The sequence below is a fragment of the Mastomys coucha genome, unplaced genomic scaffold (assembly GCF_008632895.1).
Source record: "Mastomys coucha isolate ucsf_1 unplaced genomic scaffold, UCSF_Mcou_1 pScaffold18, whole genome shotgun sequence".
NCBI classification, from domain to species: domain Eukaryota; kingdom Metazoa; phylum Chordata; class Mammalia; order Rodentia; family Muridae; genus Mastomys; species Mastomys coucha.
The window spans coordinates 114,879,619-114,892,156 of NW_022196900.1; the positions used below are offsets into that span (position 1 = coordinate 114,879,619).

General features: G+C 48.6%; 2 protein-coding genes across 4 annotated transcripts in view; one reads left to right on the top strand and one right to left on the bottom strand.

The window, feature by feature from the left end:
• Calml6 (calmodulin like 6) overlaps window positions 1–8,598 on the bottom strand; it is a 22,365-nt gene extending 13,767 nt beyond the window's left edge. The window contains 4 exon segments of the mRNA XM_031377048.1: window positions 6,968–7,505; window positions 7,834–7,949; window positions 8,211–8,353; window positions 8,577–8,598. Coding sequence (XP_031232908.1) covers window positions 6,968–7,505; window positions 7,834–7,949; window positions 8,211–8,353; window positions 8,577–8,598 — 819 coding nt within the window.
• The window catches only part of Gnb1 (G protein subunit beta 1), a 74,171-nt gene continuing 68,909 nt past the window's right edge, over window positions 7,277–12,538 (top strand). Inside the window, exon 1 of one of the 3 annotated variants that reach the window (XM_031379753.1) lies at window positions 7,277–7,488. The gene's annotated coding sequence lies outside the window, so the exon portion shown is untranslated. The remainder of the gene's footprint in view (window positions 7,489–12,538) is intronic. The other 2 variants (XM_031379754.1, XM_031379755.1) reach the window with 2 other exon arrangements.

Genomic DNA, 12,538 nt, shown 5'->3' on the forward strand with positions numbered 1-12,538 from the left:
AAAAAAAAAAAGACAAGGTAAAGTTGAGGAACTGAGTTAGTAGAAATTATTTGGGGGTTCTCTCTCCCTGCTGATTAAGTTCATGAGTCCATGTGAGACCTGTGGAGGTTCTTTGTGGAGACCTCCATGCCTGGGAGGGGAGGAGAGAGGTGCATGGGCGTGGTGAGGAGAGCAGGTAAGGACATCAAGCATGGGTTCACCGAGGCTAGAAGGCTGCAACCTAGAACTTTCCTCGGGGAGGGTCAATCTGGTAAACTGGGGTGACTTTCTGTTAGAAAGAACGTGGCATACAGATCTTCAGCCTAAGGGGGATTCAGGACTCTATGAACAGGACCCACTATGGCCAGAACCCTACCTGCTAGAGGTCCTGGGCCCACTGTAATCTCATGTCAACACCCTGCAGCTTGTAGTCCCCAGAGGCCAGGCAAGGCTTGTAGATGGCCTCCCCTGCCAACTGGAAATGGCTCTGATAGTATTGTCTTGTTTAGTGACAGCTAGTTTCCTGGTATAGAAGGGTACTTCCAAGTACACATTCCATCCATACCTGGTGGGCCCAGCAGGGTCGTGAAGAGGAGTCTGGGAAAAACCTCAGTGCAAGCAACAATCCTGTGGCCTCTTAGCCAGAACCCTAAGGAGCCTGGACTCTGTGGAAACTTTGAGAGCTGGGTGGTTTGCTCCTGCTGCAGCTGCCACAGGTGTGAGATGTTTACCTAGCAGGTGTTAGAAGAGCCTAGTCTCAGGATAGTGGGTCCCAGGGTGCCATCTGCTGGGAAAAGAGTCCCCAGGATGTCAGGAACTCCCTTCCCCCAGGGAAGGCTCTAGGCAGAGAAGAGAGCTGGAGGCAGGGTCCTGTACCTAGCAGCTTAAAATCTAGGTAGCTTCTTTGCCCCAGACAAGTTATCACGACCTCAGGGTCCATATCTGGTTCCTGTGTTCAGCATGGCCAGTAGTATACATGTTTTCCCAGAACCCCTTCCTGTGTATGCCTAGGTCTTTAAGTAACAGTTTGTGGGGGAAGGAAATGTTTTGTCCACAAGCCACAAAATGTCTCAGGGCTAAGAACTATCTCTGGACTAGTCTGCTTCACTAAGCCACCCATCAGGCCCCATCTCTAGACACTGAGGCCTGCACCCTACATCCCTGTTCACTCAAGACCTTTCATCTGCTTGTCAGAGTATGGGGAAAGGCCTCTAAACCCCTCAACCTCTGTCACATCTCCATCCATCCTTTCTCACAGAGTATGTACCAGGGTATGGTCACCAGCTGTCCCATCAGGCCAGAACCCGTGGCCTGCAGGAAATGGAGGAAGTCCAAGAAAACAACTGTGGTCTTTGCTTAAATTGCTTTTCCATGCTGGGTAAGAAATAGGACTAAGGACTGTTGGGAAGGAAGGAGCTATGGTGGCTCCAGAATTCGCAGAGATCGTGCACCAAGAGATGACTTAATGGATGTCTAGGGGTAGGGCTTGGGTCTAAAGCTGGGGAAAGGGAGGCCTAGCTTGCTTGAGCTGTTAGGTGGAACTGAATAGTACAGGATCTTGGAATTATGTTTATTTCAGTTGTCCCTCCCAGCACTAACTGGACAGTCTGACAAACTAGTGTCCAGAGCTGCTTAATAATTCCTGCATTGGGCAGCAGCCAAAGCAGGAAATATCAGGCAAACTGATCTTCACCTATGAGTCCCACAAACAAGAAAGACTCGTTTAGATGTAGTTTAGCTGCTCTCCAAATTCTCGTTTTATGTTTTCTTTTGGTTTTGATTTTTATTTAAAGATTGATTTATTATATGTGAGTACACTGTAGCTGTCTCAGACACCCTAGAAGAGGGAGTCAGATCTCATTACAGATGGTTGTGAGCCACCATGTGGTTGCTGGGATTTGAACTCAGGACCTTCAAGAGCAGTCAGTGCTCTTAACTGCTGAGCCATTTCTCCAGCCCCTTGTTTTAATGTGCATTGGCGTTTGACCTAAATTTATGTCTGTGCACAGATCTGCTGGAATAAAAGTCACAGACAAGTGAGCTGCCATGTGGGTACTAGGAACTTAACCTGGGTTCTCTGGAACAACAGCTAATGCTCTTAACAGCTGAACCATGTCTCTAGCCCCTTGGTTTTGATTTTTTTTAAGACAAGGTCTCATTTAGTAGTTTATGAAGGCCTAGAATTGGATATGTAGATTCAAGGTTGGACTTGAATTCATAGCCACTCCTCTGCTTGGCCTTTTGAGTCCTGAGATTATAGGCATATACCACCATGCATAACTCCAAATTCTAGTTTTAGCAGGAAGGTTGGTTGTGAGGAGACCTTGAGGTTTTTTTCCTCTTTTGAGCAGCATTTTCCTCCTGCCTGTGACAGGAAACAGTCCCATCCTTTAGTCTGGAAACTTCCTTACGGAAATAGAGCTCCTGATGATAGCCTCCAGCTTTCTGCCCCGAGGAAATCTGAAGGACGCTCTTCAGTGTCATGTTTTCACAAACATCTCAGATGCCTCTGAGTCCTGCAGTGCTAAGCTGGGCGACCAGAAAACAGAGTTCATAGTATGATTTCCTTAGCAGGCAGAAAGAGATATTATACAGGGGAGCAGAGGCATGGGTAGGCAGTGGAGTACCCCAACAGCCTCATGGGACACCTGGTTTCAGCTTGCTTCCATAGCCCAGATGTCTGTTCATGAACTATTTACCAAGTCAATTGCTTTGTACACAAGATGGTTTAAAATTGTGGTCTTGTTGGCTTGATTTATCATTGTTTTAACCTTTATGTTTGGGCCCCTGCTCTTCCTGCTCACAGCTGCCTTCTTCATTAGAGAGTTTAAATGAAGATGGTATTGGGGAATCCCTTATTTAGGTTTCTCTATGGCACCCAGGCCATAGGCCAACAGGTTCACACATGTAACTCAGGCTGATGCACCCTCCCACAAATCCCAGAAGAGATACTTGTTGCTTCTTCCAGGAAGGCAGCTGCTACTGGCCATACCAGGCCTTTACCGAAGTCTAAACAGTACACACGTCATAGGCAATGGGGAGCCACCTGGCCTCTTCCCAGGTTTCTGACTTAAGTGGAGGCAACACTCTGCCCATTCTCATTGATAAGGCACTTCAGCCTTCACCCCAGACCTGCCTCCGCATGTATGGAAGTCAGAGAACACTTTATAGTTTTCTCCTTCCATTTGTACATTGGGCTTGTGTGGCAAGCACTTTTACCTACTGAACTGTTTGCCAGCGCCTGTTTTATTTTTGAGACAGTGGCTCTTTATGAAGGCCAAGCTGGCTTCATCTAGACTTAGTCTTCTGAGTGATGGGATTACCATTGTGCCTGGCTCACTGGGCACTGCTGGATAGCCTTTCCACTTCCATCTCATTTTGGTCCTGGATACAGGATATCTGGTTTGTGATCAAAGGTTAGTGATCAGAAGGACCAGAGTTTGAAGCCTGGTAAGAAGAAATAGGCACGGGGCCAATCTGGTGAGACTGGGAGGACACTGAGGGTCCTTTAAGGATCCTGGCAGTCCACAAAGACGACCACCCCTTCCTGCCATGTTTCCCGCTTGGGGATAGATGTGCCACAGGAGGTTAGGACCGTGAGCTGCCTGGGTCCTGTCCAAGTTACCTTAGCAGAGATGGAGAGGATAAGTGGGCTAAGGGGGTGAAGGAGGGATGAGGGTCTCCTCAAGAGCCGTGGCCCTGTTCTTTCATCAAGCCCCGCCTTTGGAAGCCCACAGGAACTAATTAGCACTTTTGTCCCTGTCACCTACATTTTGAGTCCCTGGGCACTGTCACATGTCCCTTCTCTCTTTCCTTCCTCGTCTCTGGGCTCTGGGCTGTGGAGGCAGGGGCAGACTGCAGTCTCACTTACTGGAAGTGATGATGGGGTAGCTGTGTGGTGGAGAAACTAGACAGTGCTCAGCAGGACAGGAATGGATGCTCACAGGGCCTGAATCCAGGTCAGGACACAGGGACTTTACTGGTCACTACCCTGTCCTTTTTTTTTTTTTTTTAACCAGATCTGAAAATCTAGAAATGTTCCTTGGTGTTTCAAGCCTCTTCAAAGCCTGGCTGGAGCAAGGCACCAGGGCACTGCCTTGCTCTGGGTCCCCGTCACATGCCTAGATTCTTTGAATAATTCAGATTTAAGAAGACCTACTTTCCTGTTAGGCCATTTCCTGCTAAAGAGCAGATGGGGGAGGGGCACTTGAATTATACATCCATGCTCCCTGGGTTTTTAGAGAAGGCTGGGCACTGAGCCAGCCCCTGGGCAGTGCCTCCACGCTGGAGCCCTGCTCAGCCCTGCAGCCACTGCTGATGGGCCCTGGGCTGGTCACATCTGACTGGGTGTGGCTATGGACTTGCCAGCTGATTTCTGAGATATTTCCTGAGAAGGGAGTGTGCCTGAAAAATCAGAAGAGGCCTGAGTCCTAGGCTAGAGGCAGGGATCCCTTAAGTTTTTGTCTGTGGAGGGGGCTGGGCGGCAGTGTAGGAGCCAAAAATCACAAGTGGCCTAAGCTAAAGGGGATAGATGAAGAGGCTTCAGAGACTTTGGGATACAATAGGAAAGGCTAGCTTCTTATCATTTTCAGGGCAGGCTTCTAGTTAGAGCAGGCTGGAGACTGACCAAGGTCCATGGCCAGAGGTCCCTGCTGCCTGGGGAGTGCACATATCAAATTGGGGTGAGGCCATGTGGCAACCTGAAGCTTCAGCTAGGGATCTGAGCATAAAGGGTCAGCCCCTCCTCTTCTTCCTTCCTTTCCTTCAACTTTGCCCCTGACACCCTGTCCATAAACACAAAAACGATTACCTCAGCAATCACTATGGGGCAAGTTCCAGGGAAGGCTTTGCCCCACCCTGAACAGTCACAGATCACAGATATATGAAAGTACAGAGGCTAAATTTCAAAGTCTGAGGAGGCTGAAGCAGGAGGATCCCAAATTCTAGGTTAGCCTGGGCTGCATATCAAGACTTTTTCTCTAGACCAACAGTCCAACCATATCAGCCATGTTAGGCTCAATGTCATCATAAGGGACCTTGCTCATGGGCTGGCAATAACTGGGAGCAGAGAGGCAGCTTATGGAACACGGGATCCCCAGAGCTTTGCCTCTAAGGAGCCCAGTCTGTTCCCTCCCTGCCTCCATCTTCACTTATGAGACCTAGGAGTGGCTGAGGGGTACAGCCACATGGAGGGCTCTGGAGAGATAACTTGCCTTGTATACTTCAGGCTAACTGCCTGTGTCTGTTTCCTGTCTATAGTACTTCTTCCTCCCTCCCTATCATTTCTGCTTTAGGTCCTTCACCAGGGAGGTCCTGAAGGGTAGGCATCAGGCCTGCTGGAGTTTGATGACTACCTTAGAACCCAAGACCACCTGACAATACTCAGAAATCCCGACCCTCTAATTTTCAAAAGGTATTGGAATGTACTCCATGCTCCCCCCTTCACCCACCTCCCCCTGGAACCAGCAGGAGCCTGGGGCCCAGATGTCTCCCGGTTACCCAGCTGTTCTAGTTCCTCTAGCTCCACCCTCTTTTGGACCAGCAGGAACTAGCAGACATCTTATCCCTCCTACTCTCTTCCCAGGCACTGCTCTGGTTGCTGGGTCTTGGTCCTCCCATTTGGAGCTCAGAACACCACTTAGATGCCTTCTTCTCAGACCCATAACTATTCTCCAGGATCCTCTGGGGGTGGGGGTGGGGTGTGTATGGCGGGTGAGGAAGTCTTCACTGGAGGAAATGAGAAAGGCAAGACCACTGGGAATAGGCTACCCTTGAGGAATGAAGCTGGCAATGGAGATTCTCTTGGGACTGGGCTACCAAGGGGTTGGGAACATCAAAGGTCTGGCCTTCACAAGGTTATGGAATAGACCCTTCTGGGAAGTTGGGAGTTACAAGGGACAGTGGAGAGCATGGTGAGAAGGAAGGACACTGGACTTTTACTGGGAGAGAGTGGGAAGATGGAGCTGTCAAGGGCTTCAGGTAAAAAACAGTCAGTCAGTGAGTCAGGTCTTGAACAGATGGAGTGAAGGACATAGAGTCCCAGGGGTCAGAGGCCCTAGGGTGGGATGATAGCAATGGTGGTTATAGTTGAGATATCTGGAACCAGGTTTCTTACTCTCAAAGCAGGTCACTCAATATGCAAGGAAGAGCATATGAAGGAACCATGCAGTAGTTTGGAGAGACCATACACTTAGTGTGCTCAAGAAAAAGATGCAAATGCCCACATGGCTGTTTGCATGTACATATATGTATTTTCATGTATATGTATGTTTTCCCTCAGGCTGTCTGCTCTGCAATGACACTTTAGTAGCATGAAAACCCAACACCTGGATCCTCACTTCTACCACCCACTAGCAGAAGCTAGGACTCTTGAAATAAGATGTCAGATCAGGGCTGGCACAGGGAAAGTGTATGAGGAAACTGTCAGGACTGAACAATGACAGGGACATTTCTGTGGCCTGGCAGGAAGCGCCCAGGACAGGGAGGGGAAAGTGTACAGACCACCCAAAGGCTGTTTCAAGCAGGAATGGGCTTCGTGGGAAGGCTGGAAGGTACACAGAAGTTAACAAGAATGGAAGGTATCAAGTGTGAAGGAAAGTTTCCTCAGAAGGAAGCATGGAAAGGTGCCAGATCTCAGAAGCTAACCCTAACCTTAACCCTAACCCTGCCCCGCCCCCTCTCCCCCGAGAGTTGTGGCTCTTGTTTAAGAGAGGGTAGTGCAGGCCAAGAGGAAATAAGAAGTTGTAAGCTGGTTTTGGAAAGGGCAGAATGGGAATGAAAAAGTCAGTGTGGCAGGAGTAGTGTTAGTCGAAGGTGGCTGGACAAATAGGCAAGACGGACCAGACCGAATGGCATGTCTTAAAGATTCTGTCTTAAAGATTCTTGACAACCTTCCTGCCCCACCTGGCTATTCCCGCCCCCAACCCCCACCCCCCCCCTGTCCTCCGCTGTCCCCAGTCGTCTAGGCCCTAGTAGGCCGCTCACGCACTCCTTTCCGCCCTCCCGGCTGGTCATTCAGGCAGGACACATCGCCCTCTGGCTTGGGGCACATGGCACAGGAGCCGACACCAGCAGGCCAGAGCCAGAGGCCACCGAGGCCTATAGGCTGGCAGCGTCCCTGGAAGACCCTTGTGGGGTGTGGGTGAGGTGGGGTGGGGTGGGAAAATCTCGGTTCATTTAAGCGGCTCGCGCACGCGCAGAGGGAAGGGGGGCGGGGCGGAAAGAGCGGCACGCGCACGCCGCCCGTGCGCGGTGACGCGACGTGGGGTTTCCCGAGGCTGCGGGCAGGGGCCGCCGCGCCCATCCTGATGGCTGGAGGCGTCTGAGGGGCGGACGGCGACGACGGCGGCGGCGGCGGCGGCGGCGGTGGCGGGCGCGGGCGGCGAGGGCAGCGGGGCTGGGACTGGAACAGCCGCCGCGCGGACCCGACCAGCCTCGCCGGCTCCTGCCCGCAGGCCGCGAGCGCGACAACCAGGCGGCGGCGTGGGCGCCAGACCGGGCGAGGGCTAGGTGAGCGCGGCTGGGGTCTGTGAGTGGAGCCTGCCCAGGCCTGAGCCAGGCCCTGCGGCTCTTATTCACTCTCAGGGGTCATCGCCGCCGGCTTCATCTTGCTCTTCAGGGTGGGGTGGGCGATCCCCGGGTGTGCTGGGTGGGCGGCGGGGCCGGGGTTCCGGGGTGAGGGATGGGGCGGAGCCGCCAAGGCCGGGGTGCGGGCCGGGGTCTTAGGCTCAAGGCCGCATCCGGGGTGCGGGACTGCGGCGGGATCCGAGATGCGGCAGCCCGGGTGGAGGTCCTGGGTTCAAGACCAGATCTGGGGTGGGCTTTGGGTTCGAGGCTGGATCCCGGATGCGGGACCTGGCCCGTGGTCTTGGGTTCAAAGCCCGTGTCGGGATTCGGTTCCCAGACTCATGATCCTGAGGTCGAGGCCGTTGCGAGTGGTCTAGGGCCTGATGCCGGATCCCGGAGGTGGTCTTGAGTTTAAGAAAGGGAACAGGATGCAGGGCTGGGGCCTGGGTCGTAGGTTCGAGCCTGGATGGGTTGCTGAGGTGGGGGATACCGGGCGCCCCGCAGGCGCATCTTCTCGCGGCCGGGTCCCCGCGGGAACAAAAGCCGAGCTATGGCCTTCGGACCGCGCCTTCCTGCGGGGCGTGGGATTCGGCTGGGCGCACGGGGAGCGGACTCGGGGCGGGTCTCTCGGATTCGGCCATCATCCCTGCCGGGTGCTGACCTACCGCTATCAAGCTTCCGAGCTCCCTTGGTTGCCGGCGTTCCTGGCCCCAGGCACCCGCAAATGAATGGGCGCCGCGTCCGGCCGCCGCGACAAGATGGCGATGCTCGCCTTTGTCAACTAGGACCGCGCCGTCCGCTGCCGGGGCTGAAAACAAAGACCGGCTCTAGCGGCCGGTGCAGAGGAAAAGGCGCTGGGCTCCTAGATTCGCCTGATGCCACAGTGCTGGGAGGGGACGTCCTGCCCAGAGCACTCAGAGGGTGGCCTAGCCTTTCCGCGTCTCTACAGCATCAGGTTCCCCTGGGGAACTGTAGCTTGGCTTTTGACCTTTTATTTGAACATTTTTTTTCCGGGTTTTTTTAAACCTCACGGTTAGCATCCCGAAATAGCATCCCTATTTGTGCTCAGCTCATCTTTAAAGAGGTTATGCCAGAATTTTTATTTTGAGAGAATTAGTGGGACCTCATTTAACTAATTAATTGTGTAGTGCATTGCTGTTTTGCCTGAATGTGTCTGTCTGTGTGTGTATGTGAAGGTGTCAGATTCCCAGGAACTGGAGTTAAGAGTCATTAGCTGATTTGTGGGTGCTGGGAACAGAACCCAGACCTTTTTGGAAGATCAGCCAATGCTCTTAACCCGTGAACCAGTCGCCGCAAGTTAGTGGAATTTATAACTAAGTATATTAATGACATTTATGCATGAATATTGCAATTTCAGGTAATTTGTAGTGTTGGTTTGGAAGTAGTAATACTTTGTATTGTTATGTTTCGATCTGATAGCAGCAATCAAGCCTTTTTATGTGTGTGGTTAAGTAGCCTGTGCGATTTACTGTTAGCTAAGAAAATAATGTAGTCATTCTACATTCTATCATGATGAGCAAATAAATGGCAGTGTTAATATTGTGAAAAGTCCCATTTCACTGTGGAGACTAAATGTGGTCCTCAGAGAAAGCATTAGTCAGTTTCTAAATAGTTTTTTTTGTTGTTGTTGTTATTGTTGTTTTATTATATCTGAAGCTGTAGTGGTTTTGGGGGGTGGGTCATCAAAAAAAGCCTTTATTTGATGATAAGGCTTTTAGTTTTCATGCTAAGATGTCTTCTGGATTCTTCTGGAAGGTATTTCATATTGCAAAAAGAAAATGTCTTACACTGTGTGTTTGGCCAGGGATAGAAATGTGAAGAAGACAGGCTTTGAGCCTTTAGACAGCAGAACTAGGTTCTAGCTTGATGTGACTTAGGGAGACTGACCTTTTTCACAGTCCTGTACAGGAATGCAGTGCAACTAGGAAGGCCCTGATCTCCATGAGAGAGGCTAGACTGTAGGTGTAGGGCTCTGCCTGCACTCACTTCACTCCTACAATTTGCTGTCTTTCTTAGAAGGTGAGAGCCTGGAAAGTCAAAAGTAGGTTTTCCGAGGCCGTGCACTCACACCTGCTGTCTGATTCCTGGGTCAGTGTCAGGTGCTCAGTCAGGATTGTATTTTATCTGGTGGTTCCTTGTAAGGATCTTTTTATGCAGGAGATTGAACATGCAACTTTTTTGACAGTGTCTTCTATGAATGAGCTTATCTCCTGGATACAAACAGTTCTTATATAGCATGTGCTGATATCAAAGCTATATTTGTTTAATTGTAATAGTGCAGAGTGCTCCTTAAGAGCACACTTTTTTTTTTTTTTTCGAGACAGGGTTTCTCTGTATAGTCCTGGCTGTCCTGGAACTCACTCTGTAGACCAGGCTGGCCTCGAACTCAGAAATCCACCTGCTTCTGCCTCCCAAGTGCTGGGATCAAAGTTGTGTGCCACCAGAGCCTGGCCAAGAGCACACTTTTTAAAAAGGCTTTTCTTTGTTTGATAGCCTTAGTTATATCTGATTTGGGAGAAGGGGAGACTAGGTAAATTTCCTTAGATTTAGAAGGTTGCAGAATAAACCAGATGTGGTAGTATGCCCTCTAATCCCAGCACTCTGGACAACCTGGTCTACCTATGTGAAGCTTTGTCTAAACCCTCCTTTTCCCAAAGTCTACATAATGGTGGTTTTGTCTCTCTCTCTTTTTTTTTTTTTTTTTTAAAAAGTTGAAACTTCACATCTACTAGTGAGGATGGTTTCTGGGACTATCCAAGTGTATTTATATTGATCACTGGAGATACAAGCTGACTTAGAGAAGATATTCTCTCAAAAGAAGTAGTGTAGAGAAGTACTGAAGCTTTTTGTTTGTTTGTTTGTTTTTGTTTGTTTGTTTGTTTTTCCTGAGACAGGATTTCTCTGTATAGCCCCAGCTGTCCTGGAACTCACTCTTTAGACCAGGTTGGCCTCGAACTCAGAAATCCTCCTGCCTCTGCCTTCCAAGTGCTGGGATTAAAAATGTGTACTGAAGCTTTATTAATTTCACTTAGTTAAAAAATACTGGGCTGTGGGCTGGAGAGGTAGCTCAGCAGTTAAAAGCATTGACTGATCTGACAGAAGTCCTGAGTTCAATTCCCAGCAACCACATGGTGGCTCACAACCATTTGTAATGGGATCTGACTCACTCTTGTAGTGTATGTCTGAAGACAGCTGCAGTGTACTTGTATAAATAAATAAATCATAAAAAAAAATACTTGATGCCAACCAAGCCTGAGCACCCAGGTTAGATCCCTGGAGCCCGTCTGGAGAAAGGGAAAAATGCACTTCTGCAAGGCCACTCATGCACAAACTTTCACTATGTAAGTATAATTTAAGAAGATCTGTTATCCATTGGAAAGTTAACAGCCCTAAATGGAGCCTTGAAAAAGATATGAGCAGTTTGCATCATCTGGCTGTGTGGCTAGTGCTTACTGTGTGAGCCACAACAGTTTTGGTTTAGAAGTATAGTATCTGCAGTTATTAGTTTGTTCATTGGATTATTTTTCTCTGCCCAACAGATTTGGCTCATGTCAGTCACCAAATTGGATTAAATTCTTTATATGGGCTTTGGTTTTAGCATTAGTGGATTGGTAATAGATATTCTCGGTTTTATTATCTAGACTTGACCATATGGTACACTTTCCCCACTTCCCTTTAGTTTTTAAAAGACCATCTTACCCAGGCTGTCCTGGTATTCACTATGTAGTCCAGACTGGCCTCTAACCTTTTGTGATCATCCTTCCTCTGCTTCCCAATTTTATGCTATATTATTTAAAAACTCCTTTTTTAAAAAAAGGATTTATTTATTTTTATTTATACGAATACACTGTAGCTGTCTTCAGACACCCACCAGAAGAGGGTGTTAGATCTCATTACAGATGGTTGTGAGCCACTATGTGGTTGCTGGGATTTGAACTCAGGACTTTCAGAAGAGCAGTCAGTGCCACTTCTGAGCCACCTCTCTAGCCCTATAAATTCCTTTTAACATAAGTCTCATAAGACAAGGAACAAAACTTTTTAGAATTTTTTTTTTAATTAATAAAATTTTTAGTGTATGGGTATTTTGCAGTATATGTGTACCCATGTGTGCTTGGTTCCTGTAGACACCAGAAGGCTGAGAACTGGGAATAAAACCCAAGTCCTCTGCAAGAGGAACAAGCGCTCTTGACATCTGAGTTGGCTCTCCAGTTGATTTTCTTAATTTTAAATTTTTAAATCTTTAACCTTAATTTTTTTTGGGGGGGGACCTGAATGCTGGGACCAGAGCTGGCATCTTCTCTCTCTCTCTCTCTTTCTCTCTCTTTCTCTTTTGGTTTTTAGAGACAGGGTTTCTCTGTGTAGCCTTGGCTATTGTGGAACTCACTCTGTAGACCAGGTTGGCCTCGAACTCAGAAATCCGCCGGCCTCTGCCTCCCAAGTGCTGGGATTAAAGACATGCGCCACCACTGCCCAGCTTCTTAATTCTTAATCTTGTTTTAAATTCTGATTTTAGGAGCTGATGGTGTGTAGTTATAATCTCAGCACTTGTAAAGTGGGGCAGGATTAGGAGACGTTCAAGGTCATTAGCTACATAGTCACGAAGGCCAGACTGAGATCCTATTTGAGTAATTCCAGATTTGCATTTGGGTGTTTGTTTTGTTTTAAAGACAGCTCATTATGTTGCTCAGGCTAGTCTTCAACTACTCAAGGCTCCTTATCCCTCAGTTTTTCCATTACTTTCTTCCCAGAGCAGTTTGTTATTAAGAATATGTGTGAAATTATGAAGTAGAAGCTCAATATAAATGGTTTAGTGATCATTGAACAAAAGGAGAAAACATATAAATTAAAATGTTCAAAACAAATGCTTAGTAGTGATGGGAAATGGTCCTATGATATTTGTATAGATGTATATGTGAATAGATGTATATGTATATAGATGTATCATGTTAACTGTTCTGAAGTAGGAATGAGG